The sequence below is a fragment of the Rhinopithecus bieti genome, unplaced genomic scaffold (genome assembly GCF_001698545.2).
Source record: "Rhinopithecus bieti isolate Rb0 unplaced genomic scaffold, ASM169854v2 scaffold_23748, whole genome shotgun sequence".
Taxonomy (NCBI): domain Eukaryota; kingdom Metazoa; phylum Chordata; class Mammalia; order Primates; family Cercopithecidae; genus Rhinopithecus; species Rhinopithecus bieti.
The window spans coordinates 2,163,980-2,190,437 of NW_016811596.1; the positions used below are offsets into that span (position 1 = coordinate 2,163,980).

The 26,458-nt window shown below is 39.9% G+C and overlaps 1 protein-coding gene and 1 pseudogene across 1 annotated transcript in view; one reads left to right on the forward strand and one right to left on the reverse strand.

Moving 5' to 3' along the window:
- Nucleotides 1-26,458, forward strand: part of CDIN1 (CDAN1 interacting nuclease 1) — a 112,805-nt gene that overhangs the window by 45,432 nt on the left and 40,915 nt on the right. Inside the window, exons 2-3 of the mRNA XM_017894240.1 lie at nt 18,640-18,685; nt 19,584-19,648. Of these exons, the coding sequence (XP_017749729.1) occupies nt 18,640-18,685; nt 19,584-19,648 (111 nt within the window). The remainder of the gene's footprint in view (nt 1-18,639; nt 18,686-19,583; nt 19,649-26,458) is intronic.
- On the reverse strand, nt 132-1,054 carry LOC108543703 (protein-tyrosine sulfotransferase 2 pseudogene; annotated as a pseudogene).

Consider the following 26,458-nt stretch of genomic DNA (forward strand, 5'->3'; position numbering starts at 1 on the left):
GAGTTAGCTAGGTGGGAATACTGTCTTAATCGTCAACTCTCAGTGTGGCCTATTATGTGAGGATCCCCAGTGCCTTAGTGTGCTCAGACTGCAATATCATAGTGGAAGTGGGGGGTCGGGGAGGGTGTTTGCTAGGGGTCATGGCTAAGCTGAGCCAGCATGGGACAATCTGGGCCGTGTCTGGCACCATGTCCCCAGGGATGTGGTGAGTCCACTTGGAGAGCACTTCCACAGGCTTGATGACCTCGTCTGTGGACCACTGGATCGTAGACAGGGAGATGCCACCCCTCTTGCCAGTGAGGTCTTGATGGTGGAGGACAGCATTGCTCCAGGTGATGCCGAGATGGTCCAGGATGAGTTTGAGGGAGCTCCTAGGCTACAGCACCAGCTGCTTGTAGTACATGAGCAGGCACTTTTCCTTGCCCACCTCCATGCACTGGGCGTACATCACCTTTATGACCTTGTTCCACTTGGTCAGGCAGTTGCCATAGCTGCTGAGGTCGAAGCCTGTATAGTGAGTGACCTTGCACGTGATCAAGGAGTGCATGGAGACATGGCCGCCCTGAGCCATAAGCAGGAACTTGGAGTTGGAGAACAGGTGCGACAGGTAGGCCAAGGATTCAAGGACTTGCGTCTGAAGTGGTCCTTGTTGCAGAGCACATGGGCTGGCCCCCTTTGCTTAGAGATCTTCACCTCCAGGATGAAGGCCTGCATGGCAATGTCCAGCACCTTGTCAGTCATGCCCGCTGTGTCCAGCTGTAGTTTCTTGTGGCCTGACTTGGACCAGGCCTGGTGCATGGCCAGCACACAAGGGATGATGTGCATTTCCTTGCTGCAGTGCACCTCAAGGTGGGCATCCAGTCCAGTGAGCATCAGCATGGTGCAGCTGCAGACCATACTGCCCATGAAGATGAGTGGCATGGCCTTGCTGTAGTGGTACTCCATGTGGTCCATCAGATCCACAGGGTCCACTCAGGGCTCCACCTGCCAGCACTGCCTGGCACATTAGTATCTGCTGCCCCAGCTGGACCACCATCACCAGGGCCAGGGCACAGCCAGCCCGACCTGGCAGGCCCATCCTGGGACTCACTTCAGGGACTGTACTGACAGGTCAGTGGGTGGCCCACTGGGTTCACATCATGCAGAGACTCAGGGAGGCGGTCCCATGTGCCCAGTGACTACTGGCTCAGCAGCTGCCCCTGCTGAAGAAGTGGGAGGCTTGTAATTTTTTTTTTTTTTTTTTTTTTTTGGATACCAGGTCAGCATGAGTTTATGGAACACTGGCTACAGTAAATGTGTGAAACATTGTAAATATTTTTTTTCCAATTTTAATTAAATTTATTATTGATTTACATGCAGTTAAATTCCCTCCTTTTCTATACAGTTCTGCAAGTTTTGACAAACACATGGAGTTGTATAGCCACTACCACAGTCAAGATGTTGAACACATCTATCATCCCCTAAAAATTCCATTAGCCCTTTTGTGGTCAGTTTGTCCTCCCTGCCCTGGTGCCTAAGAATCACTTATCTGCCTTCTGTCGCTCTATTTTTCCTTTTCCAGAATGCCATAGAAATGGAATCATGTGGTAGATAGCCTTTTGAGTTTGGCTTCTTTTAACTAGTAGATCACATTTGTGATTTCTCCATGCTGTTGCTTGCATTGTTGCAGAGTAGTATTCCATTATATGGATGTATCATAGTTTGTTCATCCATTATTGAAGGTTGTTTGTGTTCTTTCCAATATAGATGAGGCTGCTATAAAAATTTGTGTGTAGGGCTTTGTGTGGTAAATTTCTAGAAGTGCCTCAGGATAGATCATCCCCATAATCTAACTCAAACCTAATTTAGGTAAGATTTGGGGGTTTGAGCTGATGCTTATTTAGATGACATTTTGAACCTGAGTTGATTCTGTAATGAGTTGGGACTTTGGGGGATGCTGGGATGGGGCAAATATATTTGACATGTGGGTCAGATATGAATCTTTGAGGCCAGAGAGTGGATGGTGGTGGCCACAAAATAAGTCCCTTAAAGATATTAAGGTCCTGGGGGTCAGGAGCAAGATGGCCGAATAGGAACAGCTCCAGCCTCCAGCTCCCAGCTCCAGCCTCCAGCTCCCAGCGCGAGCGACAGAGAAGATGGGTGATTTCTGCATTTTCAACTGAGGTACCAGGTTCATCTCACTGGGGAGTGCTGGACAGTTGGTGCTGGTCAGCTGGTGCAGCCCGACCAGCGAGAGCTGAAGCAGGGTGAGGCATCGCCTCACCTGGGAAGCACAAGGGGAAGGGAATCCCTTTTCCTAGCCAAGGGAAACTGAGACACACAACACCTGGAAAATCGGGTAACTCCCAGCCTAATACTGCGCTTTACGAAGGGTCTTAGCAAACGGCACACCAGGAGATTATATCCCACATCTGGCCCGGAGGGTCCCACGCCCATGGAGCCTCCCTCATTGCTAGCACAGCAGTCTGAGATCTAACTGCAAGGCGGCAGCAAGGCTGGGGGAGGGGCACCCGCCATTGCTGAGGCTTAAGTAGGTAAACAAAGCCTCTGGGAAGCTCGAACTGGTGGAGCGCAGGGCAGCTCAAGGAGGCCTGCCTGTCTCTGTAGACTCCACCTCTGGGTGGAGTCCTTTGACAGCGTCTGACAGTCCTTGAAGCGAGCAGTGGAGTCTCCAGCACGGAAGGCCTGAATCTGAGAACGGACAGACTCAGCCTGCTCAAGTGAGTCCTGCCCCTGAGTAGCCAACTGGGAGATTACCCCACCTGACGGAGACTGACACTCCCTCACATGGCAGGGGTAACTACCCTGAGACGAAGCTCCAGAGCAAGAATCAGACAGCCATCACTCGTTGTTCAGCAATATCTATCATCTGCAGCTCTCTGCTGCTGATACTCAGCAGCAAAAGTGCAGGGTCTGGAGTGCACCTCAACGCAATCCCACACAGACCGTACAGGCTGAGGGTCCTGACGTTTAGAAGAAACTACACAAACAGAAAGGACACCACCGCCGAAAAACTGCCATCAGTACATCACCAGCATTCAAAGACCAAAGGCAAGTAAAACCACAGAAGATGGGAAAAGCAGGGCAGAAAAGCTGGAACTTCAAAATCAGAGCGCATCTCCCCTCTCAAAGGAATGCAACTCAATCGCCCAGCAACGATCAAAGCTGGACGGTAGAATTGGACTGACGCAGTTGGAGAGGGAAGGCTTCAGTCCAGAACAAACTCTCAGAGCTAAAGCGAGGACACACGTACCGTCAGCGCAATAGAACTAAAAATCTTGAAAAAAGAATGAAGATGTGGCTTAACTAAGAAGAATAGATTCAACGGCAGCAGAAGGACATGCAACGCAACCTGGACAGAGATATAAACATGACATGCGAAATACATGACAAACTGCAGCAAGGCTGTCCAGTAAAACCAGACTCATCACTGGAAAAAGAGTATACAATGATTGAAGATCAAATGAATTGAAATGAATGAGAATGTCAGAGAAAAAAAGGAAAAAAAAAATGAAACAAAGCCTGCCAACAAATATGTTGAACCTAAAAGAATTATGTGAAAAGACCAAATCCTACGTTGTGATTGGTGTGGCCATGACAAGTGCGGGGAAAATGCGAACCAAAGTTGGAAAACAACGCTTCAGGATATCATCAGGACACGCTTCCCCCAACTAGCTAAGGGCAGGCCAACATCAAATCAGGAAATACCAAAGAACACCACAAAGGATACTCCTCAGAGAAGAGCAACTCCAAGACACATAATTGTCAGCATTCACCAAAGTTGAATGGAAGGAACAAATGGTTAAGGGCAGCCAAGAGAAGGTCGTTACCCACAAAGGGGAAGCCATCAGATAAACAGCACGATCCTCGCCAGAGAACTCTACGTGCCAGAAGAGAGTGGCGGCGTCATATTCAACATTCTTAAAGAAAAGAATTTTCAGCTGCAGAATTTTCAATATCCAGCCCAAACTAACGTTCATCAGTGAAGGAGAGATACGGAAATCCTTTACGCGGACAAGCAATCTTAGACTTTTTGTCACTACCAACCCCTGCCTATACAGAGATCATGAAGAAGCACTAAACATGGAAACCGGAACCAACCAGCTACCCAGCACTGTGCGAAAACATGCCAACAATGTAAAGACATCGATGCTAGGGGGAAAACTTGCATCAAACTACAACGACAAATAACCACCTGATATCCTATCACGGCTCAAGTCCACACATCAACAATATTAACCCTTAAATGTAAATGCCGACTAAATGCGTCCAATTAAAAGACACAGACCGGCAAATTAGATAAAGAGTCGCCCCATCATTTGCTGTATTCCAGCAGCAGAACCAGTGCAACTGCAGAACCACATAGGCCTCAAAATAAAGGGGAGAACACAAAGCAGGGGTTGCAATTCTAGTCTCTGATAAAATAGACTTATGTTGTCTTAGTCTGTTTTTGCTGCTAGAAAGGAATACCGAAAGCTGGGTATGTTATAAATAAAAAAGTTTTACTTGGTTCACGGTTCTACAAGCTATACAAGAAGCAGGGTGCTGGCTTCTACTTCTGGTGAGAGTTTCAGGACGCTTCTACTTATGGCAGAAGGCAAAGGGGAGCTGATATATGCAGAGACCATTTGGTGAGAGAGGAGGAGGAGGAGGGGAGAGAGAGGAAAGAAGGGAGGTGCCAGGCTCTTTTTAACAACCTGCTCTTTAGAGAACCAACAGAGCGAGAACTCAGGAATATGAGAACTCACCCAGACAATTATGAGAGATCTGCCTCCATGACTCATACATCTCTCATTAGGCCCCACCTTCAACACTGGGAACCAACCTCCAACATGAGATTTGGAGGAGGTCAAGCAAACCAAACTATAGCAGATGCCTACCAGAAATTTGCAAAAGAAAACTAGCATTTCAAAGGACTGAACAATGGTCCTATATCAGGCGAAATGACACATACCCTGGAAAAATAATCACTTTTAATGTTGTGAGGTCACACTTAAAATTTTGTATTTATAATGGAAAAAATGGAAGTCATAGAGGAAAAGAAGTTCATAATTTTGATCTTCTATTTTTTAAGAAAGGCTTTATGGAGATATTTGTGTACCATAAATTTCACTCCTTAAAAATATACAATTCAGTGGTTTTTAGTATATTCACGAAGCTGTACAACCATCACCACTGCCTAATGTCAGAACATTTTCGTCACCTCCGAAAGAAATCCTGTATTTATTATCAGTCACTCCCGATCCTTCCCTCTCCTTGTCCCTGACAGCTACTAATCTGCTTTCTGCTTCTATTGATTTTCCTGTTCTAGACATTTCGTACAAATAGAATCATGCAAGATGTGGCCTTTGTGACTGGATGTTTCCATTCATATATTTTACAGATTTATCTGAGTCATGCATATATCAGTACTTCATTTCTTCTTGTTGCTGGATAATAGTCCATTGAATGGGTATATCACATTTTATTTATCCATTCATCAGCTGATGGACATTTGGGTTGTTTCTACTTTTTGGCTATTATGTATAATGTTGCTATGAACATTTGTGTATAGACTATTGTTTAAAAACATGTTTTTAGTTCTCTTGGGTATATACCTATGAGAAGAATTACTGGGTCATATGATAACTGTGTTTATTTATTTATTTGTGTATATTTATTATACATATTATTTGAGACAGGGTCTTGCTCTGTTGCCCAGGCTAGAGTGCAGTGGCACAGTTCTAGCTCACTGCAGCCCTGAACTCCTGGGCTCAAGTGATCTCCCCACCTCAGCCTCCCAAGTAGCTGGGACTACAGGCATGCACCACCACGCCCAGCTAGCTTTTTAAGGAATTTTTTGTAGAGATGGAGTCTAACTACGTTGTCTAGACTGGTCTTGAACTCCTTAGCTCAAGCGATTCTCCTGCCTTGGCCTCCCAGAATGTTGTGATTACAGGTGTGAGCCACCATGCCTAACCATGACTCTGTATTTAATATGTTGAGAAACAAACTCTTTTCCAAAGCGGCTACACCATTTTGCAATCCCATCAGAAATATATGAGGGTTCCAGTTTCTCTACATCTTTGCAGCCTCAAAACTACAGTCTCTGGGACATTCCGCTCCCGTCTCCCACCCCTCTGAAGCACAGAGAGGAGCTTTCTCTGAAGTTCTCTCATCTGACTAAGGGATGTTCCTCCAGAAGGAATGTGATTGTCAGGAATACCTTCCCTGAAATCTACACTAACCAGAAAAGATTACTTATGTCACAGAAGAGGAGACTGACAGGTCTCCATGCCCAGGACACCAACAGGTCTCCATGCCCAGGATACCACACCCAGACAGACTTTACACCTGTTCTTCTGAGAGCTGCCACCTGAGAGACTTTATCTGCATAATAAGACGATCTTTGTTTATAGTACAGTTCCTCCCCTTGCCCTCCCATAGTTCAACCATCTGGCCTTTCTCTGCGTCTCACACTTTGTGGGATCTCCCATACATATACATGTTATAAGTGTGTACACCTCTTCTTCTGCTAATCGATTGTCAGTTTATTTTATAGATTGTAATTATTGAATTTCCAGAGGGGAAGGAGAGGGTTCTCTCCCCTCTGCAGCATGTAGGGCAAAAGAGAAGACTGAAGAGACCGCATTTAAAAAGATGACTGAAACATTTCTTACAAATCTATTATTTATATAATATGTTGAAGTTATTGTGATTATTTCAGAGAAAAATGGCCAGAAACCTGGTCTTGCAAGTGAAGTTGTCACAGAGGCCTCTTATTCTTTACCTGATTGATGTTATAACTTGTTCTAAAAAGTTAATACCTAAATTTAATTAGAAATGAAAGAAGTATAGGTACTTAAGACTCTCATTAAATCAGAACATTTAGAAAAGGGTGGGACTTAGAGCAGAAAAGAATCTTAAAGAGCAGTTTATCCAACTCCTCCTCAATTTTGTCCTTCTTTTCTTTTTGCCTCCCTAATTAATTTTTTTTATGAAATATAGCACAAATATAAAAGAACAGAGAATGATAAATGAACCCTTTGAATATGCATCTGTTTCTACTTGCTTCAGGTGCTTTTGACTTTTACAGAAATGCTATTCCAATACTGTTCTACATTCCCTTTCCGCTTCTGATTTTTAATTTTTTAATAAAATATTGTAGGTATGGTTGAATGTACTTCTCCCTGATTTCTTTCCTCTTCTCTGCTGCCTGAGGTAACTATTATCTTGAGTTTAGTGCTTATCAGTCTCATATATTTCTTTTACCACATCCATATATATATTCACAAAAAAAAGGTCATTATATTTTGCTGTTTGATACTTTATATAAATGGTGTTACATGTGAATGTAATTCTATAATGTACTTTTTTGGGTAAACACTACATTTTTTGACATTTATCTATGCTGATACCTGGTAGTGTAAGTTCCCTGCTTGTTATTGCTTTCCAGAATTTGTTAGCTATTCTTATGTATTCGTCTTGAATTTTAACATAAATTTATTATGTTCTACCCGAAGATCTGTTGTGAATTTGGTAGCATTTTTATTAAAATTATAGATTAATATGTGTAGAACTGATAATTTTATTTATACTATTGTTCCACCCGTGATACTTTTTTTTTTTTTTTTTTTTTTTGAGACAGAGTCTCACTTTGTCACCCAGACTGGATTGCGGTGGTGAGATCTTAGCTAACTGCAACCTCTGTCTCCCGGGTTCAAGCAATTCTGCTGCCTCAGTTTCCCAAGTACCTGGGACTACAGGTATGCGCCATCATGCCCAGCTTATTTTTTCTATTTTTTGCAGAGACCACTGTGTTACCCAGGCTGGTCTCGAACTCCAGGCCTCAAGTGATCTGCTCGCCTCAGCCTCCCAAAGTGCTGGGATTACAGGTGTGAGCCACCACGCCCAGTCCACCCATGATACTTTCTTTATAAAAATGTCACAGTTCTGTGTTTAGTCAGAAACACTTTTACACTCTTCAGTAATGTTTTATAACTTGCTTCAAAAGTTTTGGCTGGGTGTGGTGGCTCACGCCTGTAATCCCAGCACTTTGGGAGGCCGAGGCAGGCGGATTACGAGGTCAGGAGATCGAGACCATCCTGGCCAACATGGTGAAACCCCATCTCCACTAAAAATACAAAAAAATTAGTCTGGTGTGGTGGCGCATGCCTGAAATCCCAGCTACTCGGGAGGCTGAAGCAGGAGAATCCCTTAAACCAGGGAGTCGGAGGTTGCAGTGAGTCTTGATCGCACCACTGCACCCCATCCTGGAGACACAGCAAGACTCCGTCTCAAAAAAAAAAAAAAAAAAAAGTTTTATATATTTTTTAAAAACACATTTCTAAATACTTTATGGCTTTTGATTGTGAATGATAGCTATTTTTCTATTCCATTCTCTCATTGGATAGTACTGATTTATAAGAATTCTTATTTTTTATATTAATCTTATCTGCAGTTACCTTTCTGAGATACTAGTTTTCTACCTTGTTTGTAGATCTTCTTGCTGCTTTTATGTAGAAAGCCATCTCATCTGCAAATAAGGAGGGTTTGTTTGTTTTATTCCTTCTTGACGCTCTTATTTCTTTTCCTATTTTCTTTTGTTTGGTAGGATACATAATTTGCTAAGACCTCCTACAGTAAAACCAGTTCCTTTCCCCTTTTTTCCTAAAGTCTGGTTAATGATACAAAGTTCTCACAAATTTTGATACATACCATCATTGCTCAATTTTATGCATTTTTGTTTTTTCCATCATGACTTCCTCTTTCATCTGTGAGTAACAAAGGAATGCGTTTTTTAATTTATGACATTTTTTTGGAGGACTGTGTTTTTAATTTTGAATTCTAATTTAATTACCATTTGATTAGATGCAGTCTAGTCAAGCCTTGAGCAGAACTTTTGATGGCTCTATAGGGCTAGAGGACAAAGTTTAGAGATGAGGGCCTGCCGAAAGTGAGAGCTCTTATAAATATCCCAAGCTTTGGGGGTGGGGAGCCTCTAACGGACTATACCTTAGGAGTAAATACGAACTGAAAAGGAAAGATCTCCCCGTGACAGTTTCGCATTTGTCTGATTGGCACCAAAAATTAATACCTGAAATTGACTAAGGTGATCCTAGATTCCTGGTACTCCCAATATCAAGTCAGAATTCTCTCTGGAGAAAACATCATTTCAGCCTTTAAATTTTTTATGAGATAGTTTTTCAAATACAATTGACCTTTGAACAACATGGGTTTGAACTGCGTGGGTCCACTTATATGTGGATTTTTTTTCAACTAAACATAGATTGAAAATACTGTATTTACAAGATGTAAAACTGCATATATAGAGGACCAACTTTTTGTATAAGTGAGTCCTGCAGGGCTGACTTTGGGACTTGAGTATACATAGATTTGGAGTATCCTTGGGGGTCCTGGAATCAATCCCCTGTGTGTACCAAAGAATGACTCTAGTACGACACATAATGAGAGATACTCAGTCGCATAAGGACACATGACAACATGAATGAGAGCCAACGAAGGCTACAGTACTAGACTCAAAGGAGATCCAGTTATTGGAACTACCAAACAGAATTACTAGAATTAAACTTTGGGGAGTTATAAAAGAAATTGAAACATTCTGCAGGGAACTTATATGAAGAAGAATCAAATAGAAAATTTAGAACTGAAAAATACAGTAACCAATATTGGATGGATTTAACTCAGTGGATCAATTTAACAGTAAGTTAGACATTACTGAAGAAAGGATTAGTGCACTGGAAGGTGGGTCACAGGAAAATACCAGAGTGTAGCATACAATACCAAAAGGGTGGAACGTATGAAGAGAAACTAAGAAATAGAGGATACAGTAGAGAAGGCTGACAGATTCATTGGGAGTCTCGGGGGAGGAGCTTGAATGCAAAAGCAATGTTGACGAAATTATGATCGAGCATATTCCCAAAATGATGAAAGGTACACAGCCACATATTGAAGTCCAACAAATTATAAGCAGGATTTTATAGTTGAAACTCTTAAAAAGAAAATATTAAAGCCAGGTAGAGGAATAAGACAGATTGTCATTACAAAGAGCCACAATTTGACTATTACCTGACATCATCAACAAATCTGCACTGGTGGAGTTATTAAAAGAATGTAATGGGCCGGGCATGGTGGCTCACACCTGTAATTCCAGCACTTTGAGAGGCCGAGGCGGGTGGATCACAAGGTCAGGAGATCGAGACCATCCTGGTTAACATGGTGAAACCCCCGTCTCTACTAAAAATACAAAAAATTAGCCAGGTGTGGTGGCGGGCGCCTGTAGTCCCAGCTACTCAGGAGGCTGAGACAGGAGAATGGCATGAACCCGGGAGGCGGAGCTTGCAGTGAGCCGAGATGGCGCTACTGTGCTCCAGCCTGGGTGACAGAACAAGACTCTGTCTCAGACAAAAGCAAAAAGAAAAAACAAAAACAAACAAAAAAAACAAACATCAACAAAAAAAAGAACGTAATGGAAATGAAAGAGTGGAAAGGAAGGAATGAAGAACAGTGAGATGGTACATATGTGGGTAAATCTGAGTAAGCAGAGATATATGAAATAGTAGCAGTGTCCTTTGAGATTTAAGAAATATACAGACTTAAAACAATTTCGATAATATTCTTTTTTTTTTTTTTTTTTTTTTTTTGAGGCGGAGTCTCACTCTGTCACCCGGGGTGGAGTGCAGTGGCCGGATCTCAGCTCACTGCAAGCTCCGCCTCCCGGGTTTACGCCATTCTCCCGCCTCAGCCTCCCGAGTAGCTGGGACTACAGGCGCCCGCCACCTCGCCCGGCTAGTTTTTTATATATTTTAGTAGAGACGGGGTTTCACCGTGTTAGCCAGGATGGTCTCGATCTCCTGACCTCGTGATCCGCCCGTCTCGGCCTCCCAAAGTGCTGGGATTACAGGTTTGAGCCACCGCGCCCGGCCAACGATTTCGATAATATTCTACATTCCAGGAAGGGGACCTTTCATTAGTGTTGTATTGTTTTTATGTTTCCAGGAAGCGATAAATCACCAATCAATAGTAAATTTTGATAAACTGAGGAGGCAACATGGTTTTCTAGCCTGATTATTAAAAGAATAGTAAAAGAGTATGTAACTTTTAAGCTGCAAGTAGTAAATAAACATTGAATCAATTGAAAAGTACACAAGAATGGAGAGAAATGGTACATATAGTAGATAAGATGATAGCATTTAGTAAGATGATAGGTTTACACTTGAATATATCAGTACTTTCATCGAATGTACCTGGTTTAGCTACAGTCATCAAAATGGTGTGGTATCTATGTAAAGATACATATACAAATCAGTGGAACAGATTAGAAAGTCCCAAAATAGATTCTCAGATATTTAGCTTCCTCAGAGGCACCAACGTGTGTGATCAATTTTGTATTTGTATGGAAGTAGTAAAAACAAACTGTGATCCCCGCCTTAACACACAAAATTAATTGAAGGTAGATTATAGGCCTAAATGTAAAAGCCAAAACTATTAATCTTCTAGAAAAATGTATGAAAATATCTGCATGAATGTGGGTAGGCAAAGATTTCTTAGACAAGACACAAAAAGTACTAAAACAAAATAAAAGAATAAATTGGACTTCATCAACTTAAAAAACTTGGGTACTTTAGAAGGCACCACAAAGAAAAACGAAAAGGCAAGCCGTGGATTGAAAAAAAGTGTGATGAGGATGTATAGCAATGGGAACTCTTCTGTAGTGTTGGTGGGAGTTTAAAGTTGTTACAAACACTTGAAAAATTGTTTGACAGTGTCTGCTGAAGTAGAGAGGTGCATGTCAGATGGCCCAGAATTCTACTCCTACATTTATATGCATCAGAAATGCATGTGAATGTACACCAAGAGACTCACCCAGGAGTGAGTCCACAGCAGTCATATTCAACAATAGAAGAGACAAATTTGGCTTACACTCATTTGATAGAATATACTATAAGTGATGAAAATGAATTAACTACACTTACATTAACATGGCTAACTCTCACAGACATATTGGTGAGCGAAAGAAGCTAGATGCAGAGTGCATGGTGTGTAATACACTTAATACGAAGTTTACAGACAGGCAAAACTAACCTGTAGAACCTAAGGGTACATTCTTGAGTGGTAAAACTATCAAGAAAAACAAGGAAAGATCAGAAGTGGCTCATTTGTGAGCCGGAAGGAGGGTAGTGATTGGATGCGTTATTTTTTGGGGTGCTGGCAGTGACTGTTAACCTAAGTGGTTGTATTTTTTTAAAAAAAATATTAATTCGTTGGGTTGTGCATTTGTTCCATGTGTGTTTTATGTTTTATTTCCAATAAAATAATTTTAAGGAATATATATAATGACATGGATAAATGTTGTCTTATATAATGAAAGCATGTTGCAAAAAAGTATGTTTAACACACACTTTTTAAACGTATATGTGTGTGTATATAGATACACACAGATTCATACACATCAGACATAGAGCAAAAACACAGGAAAATTATAGTCCAGAATGAATTCTAAGAGTGGACTACTGAATTTTACACAGAAGATGCACCATTTGATAACTAGGAAACTCTTCATTGAATATTGTTTTATAAAATTAACACAGAGGGCCCCTGCATCCTCTATAGAGAAGATGATTGTATTATTTATATTTGCCTGCCTGGTTCAGGGAAAGATTTAAAGCTGCTTTATATTTAATATGAAGTGAATAACATTTGAGCAAAAGATATACGCAATCAGATAGAGACACTTCAGGCAATAGTGGTGGTTAAAATATACCTTCGCTGCAGGGCAGGGAGAATAATGGAAATTACCACACAGTCTTTTAATCCTTGACTGTTTCCTGCAGTCAGTAGTTCCTTTAACTTTAAAAACATAAAAGAACAACATTTTTTATGAAGTTAAAGAAAAACTGCAATTTGATTTCTTAAAAGGAAATAATGTCTAAAGCCATGGAATTTGGTCAAAACACTTGACCTCCTGTGACTTCAATTTTCTAGCAAAAAAGCAACATGCCCCACATTTCAGGGTTGTTTAGAGTATAATGTAACATCACATAAATGCTTAAGCAGGGATATTAGCATACGTGATTTGCAGAACCCATTTCTGGGAACTATTAAGAAGGCAGATTAGCATTGGGATTAAGACTTGCGACTCTGGAATCGGATGTAAATTTTGATTCCCAGGTCTATTGCTCTTCTAGCTGTTTAACTGTGTATTTTACTTAACTTCTCTTCCTTCATTTCCCCATCTTTAAAATAAGGAGGATAGTAGTACCTACCTCAGAAGATTGTTGTGGGGATAAAATTAAGTGCAAAGGTAGTTATAAAGCCATTTGGATATATCTTCAGTTTGCCAGCCAATGTAGTTGAAAGCCTGGAGTAGTAACCACTTTTTTCATATATATACAGCTCACCCTCTGTATCCATGGGTTCCACATTGGCATATTCAGCCAACAACGGATTGAAAATATTTGGGGAAATAAAAAAACAATAAAAATAACACTACAACAGCGAAAAATAATACAAATAAAAAACCACATCCTGGCTAACACTGTGAAACCCCGTCTATACTAAAAAATACAAAAAACTAGCCGGGCGAGGTGGCGGGCGCCTGTAGTCCCAGCTACTCGGGAGGCTGAGGCAGGAGAATGGCGTAAACCCGGGAGGCGGAGCTTGCAGTGAGCTGAGATCTGGTCACTGCACTCCAGCCTGGGCGACAGAGCGAGACTCCGTCTCAAAAAAAAAAAAAAAAAACCAAGCCCGGCATGGTGGCTCACGCCTGTAATCCCAGCACTTCAGGAGGCCAAGGTGGGCAGATCACCTGTGGTCAGCAATTGGAGACCAGCCTGGCCAATATGGTGAAACCCCATCTCTACTAAAAATACAAAAATTAGCCGGGCATGGTGGCAGCTACTCCGGAGGCTGAGACAGGAGAATAGCTTGAACCAGGAGGTGGAAGTTGCAGTGAGCCAAGACTGCGCCACTGTACTCCAGCCTGGGTGACAAAGCAAGACACTGTCTAAAAAAAAAAAACACCCCCCTCAAAAAAACACAATACAGTATTCACAACTGTTTACACAGCATTTACATTGTATTAGATATTATCAGTAATCAAGAGATGATCTAAATTATACAGGAGAATGTGCATGGGTTATATGCAAATACTGTGCCATTTTATGTAAGTGACTTGAACATCCACAGATTTTGATATTCAAGAGGGTCCGGAAACCAATCCCCCCCAACAGATACTGATGTTCAACTATATATTTGACCTATAGTTTTTAAGAACTTTAAAAAATAGTTGATTTCCAACTAAGCTTAATGTTGGCCCTCTACCTAATCATTTATGGGGATATTTGCTGTGGTTAGGCACAAAATGTTTGCATCCTTGATATGAAGTTGGAAATGAGGAAGAGAAGACATAGGGTGAGAGATAGGATGGATACATTTTTCTTTATGTCTTGAACTTAGTTTACAGATTTTTCCCTTTCCCCCCCTCAGTAATTTCCCAGAGTATCAGTAAATCTCCCTCCAGATTTCCATTTTGCATTGTGTTCCTAAAAAATAAAGTTTGTGGTAGTGTTGTTGAATTCTATTTTAATTTTAGAGGGAAAAATGGCTCTACATTTCAAATTTGTGTGTGGTATGTGTGTGTGGGCAGGGGGGTTGGGGGGCGGTCAAGAGATTGTAGCTGCATTGCTTTTACGGAAAATATGCCTTGACTAGCACTCTGAATCATTAACTACAGACCACCGGTGTTCCATTGTATTCTTCACAGATTTAGAGAGGTGTGCCTAGTAATTGTGAGATGTCCAAGTATATCCAAATATAATGCTTTGTAGGAGTATCCTGCTTTATCTCTCTTTAATTGGTTTGCTTCTTCTCAAGCTCCAGAACTAATATTTATTCTTCTCAGAGAGTGTTGAGCCCAGTAGAGTGTACACATTTAAGCTTCCTAGATTCTATAGAAAAAGAACTTTAAGGTAAAAGTATTTACTTCCTTATGGTCTTTTTCAGAGGTTGCATACTCAAGAAGAGGAGGAACATAAAATGCGTGATGCCTTCTCTTAAGGTTCTGCATGCTTTTAGGCCCCCATCTGGAAACATAAGGACCTCACCTTTGTATGAATGTTGCACTGCAACTAAGTCTGTGCTCAGCTGTCCTCTTAATCTAAGCTACACTCTCCCAACTCTCTGAGGCTCTTTCATGTTACCAAGTATCTTAGCTGGGTGGACTTGGGAGCACATTGAGTTAAATATCACATGAGGAACTAGTTTGTTGCCTGTTTTTATATCGGGGTTTGAAGAATGTTGAATGCAGTATAACATGAGAACAAATAGTACCCCATTAATGTTTAAAGTCTATATGGGAAAATCACACACCTGTTTATGATCTCTAGGCACGTCAATTTAGTGAGTCAGTGACAGACAGAAGAACAATTTTAGGGAAGCCAATTATCGCCATCAGCTAGGGGGAGAACTAGAAATTATGGAAACGGACAACCACTCTCAAGTGTTCCAGCTTGTACACGTGGCACCATTTTGGAGCACCTTGTCTCAAAGCCCTTCATCACGCCTCCACCTTACTGGAGAACACAGGAGCCTGGGAAGAGTTTTATTTCTTTGGTTTGGAGATTTAAAAAAAATAGCCATGTATAATTACACAGAATAAGAACGGAGGCTCGTCAGTTCAATTCCATGGTCTCTTGAGCAGTTCCACAGTGTCCTCAAGGACCCAAGCTCTTTCCATCTTCTGTCTGCCATCCTCACAGTGCTGGTTTTTCCTTCAGACCTGTTTCCACATTGCTGCGGCATGGCTGTTGCTTTTGCAGACTTGGACAGGGTTTCACCTCGCCATTCTTTGGGTCCACTCCCATGCTCTCCTTTACTCAGACAGCTGCAGGGTGCGGAGCTAAATCTGGGAGATAGCATGGGAAAAATACAAGCAAAACTGTTTTGATGGGGTTTTAATACTCCATCCTGGGTATTTGATACAAATTAAATGACTGCATTTTTGATTATGTAAATTTAAAACCCCATATATGCTAAGCGATATAAAGTGTAAAGATTCAGGGTATGATTTACTTCATTCTGTGTTAAAAAAAATGTGAGTACTTGACAGCGTTCTAATTTTTGCCTTTTTTGTGTGTGTACTTTTGTGTGTGTACTTGAAAGTTTGTTCTGTATCAACTCCTGTCCACCTTACTTAGTTTTTTGATTCTGATGGCATATTTCCCCATACATGTTACCTTGGGACATTGTAGATGCACCGTGGTACTGTTGAATGATGGACTGTGATGTTCAAGGTAGACCTTTCAGTTGCACAGAATCTTTTTCTCCTCTCCTCTTTAGCTGGAAACCACATTTCTTGTGAACCTAGTGAAAATGGAATTTATTCTGTAACTTCTGTTCCCCTTGGCCAAACAGATCAAACACAGTGGGAGGGTACAGTGTGGGCAGGGTAGAGGTGGTGAGAGAGAGCCTTGAGATCATGAGACTCTGTTCTCCCCACATGCCCAGTCTTTCCCTCCGTTGTCCCTTCTCAGCATTAACACATTGGAAGAAAGTACAAGTCATATACACTGAAGTCAGTGTCTTGGTTGTACTAAAACTGCTTTCCTGCTCCTTGTGGTGTGACATTTGGTCAGAACACTCTTCTACAAGGTTAGCGCATACAGAAACACATAGTTGGCTGGCAGACTCCCTAGCAAAGTTCACTTTCTTCTCTACAGCTTTGAATTACTTAAACAAAACCAAAGCATTTTGGACCCGTGTCTCTCTTTCTGTCGTTACTATGTAAACGTAAGTCGTTTTCTCTTTTTATTAATAGTTCTAGCCAGTTTTTACCCCCAGTGTAAGCTGGCAGAAATCTCTCTAACCCTCTCAGCCATAGAAAAACTGAGTTGCTTCACAGGCTCTGTCCATGGTTTTAGCTGAATTGAATTCTAAGCAGTTTGAAGACATTGTCCTATCCTTGACTTATACAGTACTCTCAACTCCTGACCAGCTTCTCGTTTTAAACTATTTATTCTTGAACTTACTCCAGCTGCCTCTTCCCATTCTGGGCATCTACAGTTATGTTTTATTTACCATTTAGTTTTCTTTTCATTAGTCATTTGTCCCTGACTTTCTCATTCCAAATACATTTATTTCTATCATCTTTTTTGAAGCATAAAGAATGACATTTTGTGTACCATTAAATGGTTAATAACATAAATGCATTTTGCTGTACAATGAGGAGGGGGTCTATTTATGGCACTTAAATATCTAACATTAATTTATTAAGTGGTTTACAAAGATTTGGGCCTCAATTTGCCTCCCTCCCACCCCAGAAGATTATTGTCAGCAACCCTACTAGGGTATGTGATTTGGGTGTTAAGCTTGGTCAAACCAGGCAAAATAGGAAGATTTTATATAAAATTGCCTCTTTCAAAGGTGCTTTTCGGTTTTACAAGGAAATTGAAAAAAACAGACTGTAATGAATTGATGATTGTATTTAATCATTTCTCTGTACTTTTGAGTTATTGAAATATTCTTTTAATAATATATCAGTTTCCTTGGTGAACATTTAGGGTATTTTTTTTAACCTCCTCTTGTAATTTGGTAAGGGTGGAAAGTGTCAGAAGCCAAATCTGTAATGTTATCCAGAAGATGACGACATCTAGACAATGAGTAAACAAATATGGTGTCACTTTATTTCACATTCCCTAGATTACCTGTGATGAGCTAAAGAGGTTTTTTCATTTATAAATAGAAAAAATTTATTCACAGTCCTTTGGCATACTATAAAAGTCAAATTATCTAAAATGTAATCTATTCAGATAGCATTTAGTAGGAAAATAGAAATAATTGTTCTCAAGATACGATAAGTTAGATGTGTCTATAAAGGACAGTCGAAAAGAGTAGCAGTGGGATATTGATTGCTTTTAGAGAAAGAAAATTCCATCCCATTTCTAAATGTTAACAATTGCAAAAGGAAGATTCCCACTTAGGAAGAACGTTTTTCAGGTTGCTTCGTTGCCAGGTGTTCGACACTGTGTGTTGTCTTAGATGAATAAGGCTTAGGGCAGTTTTTAGGAACAATTCACTCCAAGGACCTCTGCTTCTTGCTGTGAAAGCTTCTATTTTCATAGCATGCCACTGTCAGTGGAAATGTTCCAGTGGTCACTGTGCTACTTCTAGTAAAGACCAAAGTTTTCCCCCTTAAACTGGGATAGCTGTAGAGGAGAATACCTGTCTGCTAACAAAATTAATTTCAGAATGTTGTCAATGAATGAAGTGCATGTTCTCTACTGTTTATGAGATTGAGCTGTGTCACTTATTAACGGAGATAAGCCTTGCTTTCTTGTGGTCCCTTTTAACACCATTGCATTCTACAAATATGATTTACAATCATCCTAAAGTTTAAAACATCCAAATAATGTGATAGTTGCTTTGAGACCATCCATATTTTCTCCTTTCCTTTTTTCTCTCTCCTTGACCCCGCAGCAGGAAGCCTTTGTTTGAGGTGTTCATCTGGAACAACTTTTCCACACTTGTTTTCATGTTCTGTTAGATTACAGGGCAGCAGGCCTACCTTTGAAGCTCCTTTCTCTTTTGTTTCTTTGCCGTGCACTCCAGTAATTAACTTTGTCCTTCTTTTATTTGTTCCAGTCAATCGCAGGCCACTCTGCTGAGCATCTTCTCCCAGGAGTACCAGGTTAGAAGTTTTCTCCTTTGTGAGGGTTGACAGGTGCCTAATTGAATGATGAATGTCCCTTTATTTCTTTGTAATTGAACTGCCAGCTCTCTGATTGGGTTGGAGGATGTTCTCCTTTCCACATCAAGCACCGCCTGTGTCTCGGTGGAGGCCTGCCAAGCCTACCCATCCATCTGTCTAATAACATCTAGCCTTTGCTTATTTGGTGGACCTGTAATAAATTATGCTAAACCATTATTATTCTGACAATAATAATTTCCCTGTGTTGCGTGGTTCCATGTGCTAAATGTTTGCTGACTTGCACTGTCAGTGCCGCTTTCCATTGCTGACAGAGATGATGATAAATGACCATTGCTGGAGTGGCAGAAGGCAAGAGAGGCAGAAAATGGAGTCATTTATCATGAGATGACAGGTGTCAGTCAAGTGGCAAGTCTCTATGGAATTACTTTTTGTAGTTTTCAAATAAGTTGTTTTTAAGCAATGTTCTTCCTGGTTAAAAATGGCAATTGGATTGTAAAACTAGAGTGCAGAGGACTTAGATGGAATTGAATCGAGGGAAAATTAATACAAAGGTTGGAAGAGGGAACAAGTTTTTCTTTGCCCTCTGTAGCCCTAAGCAAACTTATTTAGATTCAATTACTATGACCCTGTTGGCTTTTACATATATACTGTACCTTGTGGTACAGTCTGAAGACATCCCAGCCAAGCAATGGAGATTAAAATGCATAGGTTCGTAGAGTAGAAGGAAAAGAAGTCCTGCCATCGCCAAAATTCCCAAGGTATTATTCAGTGTTCCCTCTGTGCTAGTCATTGAGCTCAAGAAATTACGTCATTCTTGTTTTGAACCTCATCTGTGACATAACAAATATTTTTATTTTTTATTTTTATTTTTTTTCAGAAACACATTAAAAGAACACATGCCAAACATCATACTTCGGAAGCAATTGAAAGTTATTACCAGAGGTATGACCTTCCTGCCCCACTAGAGGGTATCATAGTACCTATTAATTGTAATAATAATTATGAATAAGTTAGGTTATTAATTTTCTATATCATATCCCAAGACATTCTGTTTTAAGTCTTTTATTCAAAACTTTTAGTATGTTTTTGAATGAGTTTTCAAATGCTTTGTTTTGTAGATCTAAAGAGTATGGTAAGGCTGTCTTGACTTGTGTGTGTGTGTGTGTGTGTGTGTGCGCGCGCATGCGTGCGCACATACTATGTGAGATGTAGTTACAATATTATGAAATCTCAGTTGGCTACTTGAAACTTATTATAAGTGCATATCTTGTCTAAATGCATATGCTCATGTATACACATGTCTACATGTATTTGAAAGTTCTCAAACCAATTTTCATTTCTTAGATTAGCAAGTTGAAAAAAGATTGAATTTGGATGTCATTGTATTTTGCATCATAGGTATTAGGATATCCATTTTAGAAATGGAAAAAGATGTATCAAGTAAAGGCACATGGAGATATATTATAGTGTGTAACTGTCACATTTTAAACGGGATTTTGTATTTCTAAAAGACAACCTTGGGTATTGACAGCATAGTATCTAAGAGATACTTTAATTTCAGCCTAATTTATTATAAATAGATTTCAACTTCTTGTTCTGAAACAATCTTTAAAATAGCTCTGATTTTTTCATTCTAAAATTTGTATTGTCATTGTAATGTGATTGAATAATTTATAACACTAAATGGTAATGGTTTGCATTAGAAATTGTTAGTTGGTTTCTTAAATCTTCCAAGGGCACATTGGAAATGAAAACTGTTTGAAATCTGCTCTTAAATTATTATACTTAAGATTGACAGATGAACCTTTCTGTGGTGAGAATGACACCACTGATTTTAGATGAATGATTTTATGCATAAAATTTTATGAATGAAATAAATACGTGGATAAAATATTGGTGTCATTTTATTTAGAATCAAGAAAGGGATGTTGAACACGAAAGTCACAGAAGTTGGATTTTTTTAAAAAAATTATTCACTGCAATATGTGGTAAAAGATATGCTTTGTTTTGAGTAGTAATATCTGTCAAAGAAAGATAACATGCACTCATTACACACACACACACACACACACTTTTGTGTCTAGGAGAGATCCTCTCTAAACAAGACTTTGTAAAGTTTGATGATTTATTCAAAAGTAATAACCTTCTTGGTGAAATTGACATTCAAATTAACGTCATAACCTAAATTATACATATGAAATTAAAAATGGCCCATGAAGTGCTGTGAAGCCTGCAACTGTGTTGGCATCCAGACTCTTCAAGGAAGCACTGAAGGTTATTTACATGCCAAAAAATACATTCTTGTTTGTAAACATTATAGTCCTAGGCTGTCATATAACATATGATTTTATGTCCAGATTTTAAAGCCTTGTAATGTCTACAAAGGAAAATAGAGCATTTGAAAGGAAAGTGTGCTCTCCTAGAGATTCGGAGATCCACTAACAGATAATGGGACTGCCCTCTGACATTCATTTGCCTCATTGTAAGAACGTTGTTTTAGTTATTAATACATGATTTCTAGGATCACTAGGTGCTGCTATTTAAAATCTAAGTTTCATTAAAAAGTACATGTGATTATTGAAGTATGAACATACTTTTGTTGGATTATCTGGGTAGTATAGGCCAGAAACAAATACATATCTTTTATGTGTGTGTGTGTGTGTGTATATATATAATATATATAATATATATATATATAATCTTTTTTTTTCTTTTGAGAGTGTCTCTCTCTGTCACCCAGTCTGAGGTGCAGTGGCACGATCATAACTCACTGCAGCCTCAAACTCCTGGCCTCAGGCAATCTTACTGCCTCAGTCTCCTGAGTAGCTGGGACTACAGGTGCACACCACCATGGCCAGCTAATTTAAAAAAAAATTTTTTTTTTGTAGAGACAGGGTCTTGCTATCTTGCCCAGGCTGGTCTTGAACTTCTGGCCTCAAGTGATCTCCCACCTCAGTCTCCCAAAGTGCTGGGATTACATGCCTGAGCCACCACGCCTGGCCCAGAAATAAATATCTTTAAATATACCCAGTGATGAACAGTTGAGTGGGTAACAATGAGAATACATAAATAGATTTCTTTAAATTTATTTAAATATGACCGTCTCAATTATTTCGAAGAGTTACAGCATTTGAAACAAAAGCATGAAGTTAGACCTTAATGGACAGTCTCAGAAAAAAGCAGTCTGACCACTTTCTAGCTTTACCAACCTGCTGTCTGACTTTCTGCCCTGCACTTTGTGCTTAGGGACAGGCCATATTGTTACCTTTCAGATGGATTGACCTCAGTAGCCTTTTGTTTGAAATGCGCAGGTCAAATGTTCCTGTCTATGCTAAAGGTAAATTGGCTTTAAAAGGTTTTTGTTTGTTTTCCAGCAGATTAGAATAAAGCCAAATTGTATTTGTTATATCAAAATATATTTAAGCAATTTGAAAATGTTAATGGCAATTGTATTTAATTGTTTTCTTTTATAAAGTTATACTTAGCTATTGTGAAAATGAAGCATTTTCACAATACTTAATTTGTGATAGTATTAAAAAGGAATGAATGATTGCCTATAATTGTACCACTCAGAGATGTCTACTGGCATTTTTCATTTTAGTCTTTTTTCAGCCCATTTTTATATTGATGAGGTCATATTTTATAAGCAATTGTGAATCCTGAGTTTTATACCTGAAAAAATGTATATATTATTTTGTAAAAAGCTTTTTATAAACATTTTTTGATTGCCTTATTTCATCAAATGAAAGTATCATAATTTACTGAATTATTCCTTTGTTGAACATATGTTTCCAATGTTCTATTTTTTTTTTTGAGACACAGTCTTGCTCTGTTGCCCAGGATGCAGTGCAGTGGCGTGATCTCGGCTCACTGCAAGCTCTGCCTCCCGGGTTCACGCCACTCTCCTGCCTCAGCCTCCTGAGCAGCTGAGACTACAGGTGCCCACCACCATGCCCGGCTAATTTTTTGTATTTTTAATAGAGACAGGGTTTCACCATGCTAGCCAGGAGGGTCTCGATCTCCTGACCTCATGATCCACCCGCCTCAGCCTCCCAAAGTGCTGGGATTATAGGCGTGAGCCACTGCACCTGGCCTTCAGTGTTCTATTATTGTAAATAATACTGTAATAAACATCTTGATGCATGAGTCAGCATTTTGGATTAGTTTCTTAATATTTCTATATATGTAATTATTGGTGCAAACAATGTGAACATTTTTCAGAAGTATTACATATTACCAAACTATAGTCTAGACATGTTGTACTGGTTGCATATGTTGAACAGGGTGGTTCTGCTCTAAATATATTTGTTTTCCAATCTCTTTCCCAACTATATCCTGTAACACTTCATAAGTGCTAGGGAAAAAAAAGTTTAATTTTAGGTTATATTTGTCTTCTCTGGAAACTTTAATTATCCCCCACATCAAAGTGACAGATCAGCCTTTATTGAAATTTTCAGATATGCAATCAAAGGGACATACTAATTACAGAAAATACTCCATAAAGACATAATCAGAAAATCCTAATGGTACCTTTCTGTGCATCCTCATAGTATCTTGTGCAAACTTACAGCATTGCACTTTTCACACTGGTGTAATGGTTTGCTTCTGTCTCCAGCTAGCCTGAAAACTCTTTGGGGTAGGGCTACACGAAAACAAATGAACGTTGAACCCTCATCCAACCCTGGCAAAGATCTGAATTGCAATTGGGATATAAGGATGTCATCCTTAATACTATATTAAGGTGACCTGGGCTCCATTCCTGATGCCTATTTGCCAGTTAAAACGACTTTATACAGAAGGTATATGTCATCATCTAGCTTTGCTACAGGAGGACTAATAAATATACATTGTATGGGTGAAATCATCCTTAAAAGGTCCTCAGAGAAGGCCCATTTTATGATGTTTTTGGAGTGTGAAAGACTCATTTATATCTAAGATGAAAGTAATGTGTACTCATTTCAAATATAAGGCAAAGTTCTCCATGCTCTGGCCTAAGAAGATCCACAGCTCTGTCACTGAGTGTTTTCTCTCAGCTTGGAACACCTTCTGCTTCCCTCCAAATTAGTAAAGATGATAAGTTTATTTCCAGACTACTACATAAACAAGTTGCCCCGGACACCCCAAATCGATAATTCTTGGAACTCCCACGGCACTCTGTATAGACGTACCTGTTAGCACTTCTCTTGCTGCGTTTTACATACTTATGTACACAGCTCTTTTCCCACCAGAAAGAACAGTTGAAGGCAGGTACCGTGTCTTACGTTTGTATTGTTGAGTTTTAGCATTGTAAATGGGGCATAATGAGTGTAAAGTAGTAGATGGTGCTAATTGAACCAAAAAGTGGTCCAGATTTTCAGAAACGATTTTTATCACATATATATTACCAATATCATATTTAAGCCAACTTTTTTACATGTGAACATCAGAATAAAGTTCTGTAGATCTGATCTGACGCTGCTAACGATGGCTCCTCCACTAGTGTGCTGGGAGAAGGCAGGAAATGGAGACAATATTTCTACACGTTGCTATTGATGGGGACTTGCAGATCTGACCAACTGTGTGCATGTGCACTTATGCTCATGTGCACCAATTTAGGCAAACCCAAACAAATTCCACCAAGAATGTTTCCTGTTTAGAAATAAGATGGCATTAGTACAGTGTGAAAGAATAGAGATTTTTCAAAGTGAACTCTCGAGCTGTGTCTGTTTATATACAACATGGAGAACTGAGGAAATTTCTTCAATAATTCAAAAGCTTGAGAAAACTTTTATTTATTTATTTATTTATTTATTTATTTATTTATTTATTTATTATTTTTTGAGGCAGAGCCTTTCTCCGTCACTCAGGCTGCAGTGCAGTGGTACAATCTCAGCTCACTGCAACCTCTACCTCCTGGGTTCCAGTGATTCTTGTGCCTCAGCCTCCTGAGTAGTTGGGACTACAGGCACGCGCCACCATGCCAGACTAATTTTTGTGCTTTTAGCAGAGACAAGGTTTCACCATGCTGTGCAGGGAGGTCTCAAACTCCTGGCCTCAAGTGATCCACCTGCCTTGGCCTCCCAAAGTGCTGGGATTACAGGTGTGAGCCACCGTGCCCAGCCAGAAAACATTTTCTACTATCTAGATATTATGAGGTTTCTGTTAATCATGATGAAATCATGTAAAATACAGATTTTGATGGGAGGCAGAGTCAGGCAGATAACCTGAGGTCAGGAGTTCGAGACCAGCTTAGCCAACATGGCAAAACTCCATCTCTACTAAAAGCACAAAAACTAGCCCAGTGTGGTGGCACACACCTGTAATCTCAGCTCCTTGGGAGGCTGAGGCAGCAGAATCGCTTGAACCCAGGAGGCGAAGGTTGCAGTGAGCCGAGATTGCACCACTGCACTCCAGCCTGGGTGACAGAGCAGGACTTCATCTCAAAAAAAAAAAGAAATACAGTCTTTGAATTCTTAATTGGATCAACTCAATGCTAGCAAGAATGCAGAGACACATGAATTCTCCTGGGCATTAGGAATGGAGCCCAGGTCACCTTAATGTAGTGTTGAGAATGACATCCTTATATCCCAATTGCAACTGGGATGTTTGCCAGGGTTGGATGAAGGGTCAACATTCATTTGTGTAGCCCTACCCCAAAGAGCGTTCAGGGTAGCTGGAGACAGAAGCAAACCCTTATACCAGTGTGAAAAGTGCAGTGCTGTAAGTTTGCACAAGATTATGATGAGGATGCAGAGAAAGGTACCATTAGGATTTTCTAATTATGTCTTTATGGAATATTTTCAGTAATTAGTATGTCCCTTTGATTACATATCTGAAAATTTAAATAAAGCCTGATCTGTCACTTTGATGTGGGGGGTAATTAAAGTTTCCAGAAAAGACAAATATAACCTGAAATTAAACTTAATTTTTTTTCCTACCACTTATGAGGTGTTGTAGGATATAGTTGGGAAACAGATTGGAAAACAAATCCATGTAGAACAAATACCATGTTCAACATATGCGGCCACCTCACTAGGCCAAATTAAACTTAATTTTTTATTCCTAGCACTTAGGAAATATTATAGGATATAGTTGGAAAGCAGATTGGAAACCAAATACATTTGGAGCAGATCCACCATGTTCAATGTATGCGGCACCTCACTAGGCCTTGGGGGATCGGGGTTCTATTTCAGGGTTCCATAGCTTTATTGTTTACCAGCTAAGAGAGCCCAGATGGGTTTGATTAGTGCCCTGGGGTTTGGTTTCTTTATACGACCAACTGGGAAGCTTTACCAACCTCATAATTAGGAATTTCCACAGTATTAAGTATGATCATGCTTTTAATATTATATAAAATATATAGATACAGAGGATTGTAATTATTGTTTAATCACCTTCTGTTTCTTTAAACTTGATAGAAGTGCTTCACTGTTCATTAGCAGGATAATGACTGATGCAACTTTTACATGAAGCCATGTCATTTTGACTTAAAGCAACAGATCTCTGGTATAAGAGGTAGTCTGGCATCTAGCTACTACTCTCTTTCACTGTTTACAGTCAGCTCTCGCTATGGCATGCATGCTCTTTCTTTTCATGCCGGTCTCTACTCGAGTGTCACTCCCTCAGAGAGGGGCTTCCTGAGCAACCTAAGTTTACATTTTTATTCTAGCATATACCATTATACTGTATATTTATCTCCCTGTCTTTTTATTGTTTGTGTCACCACTGTAATATAATCTCGGTGATGATGGGACCATGAATGGTTCCCCCCCG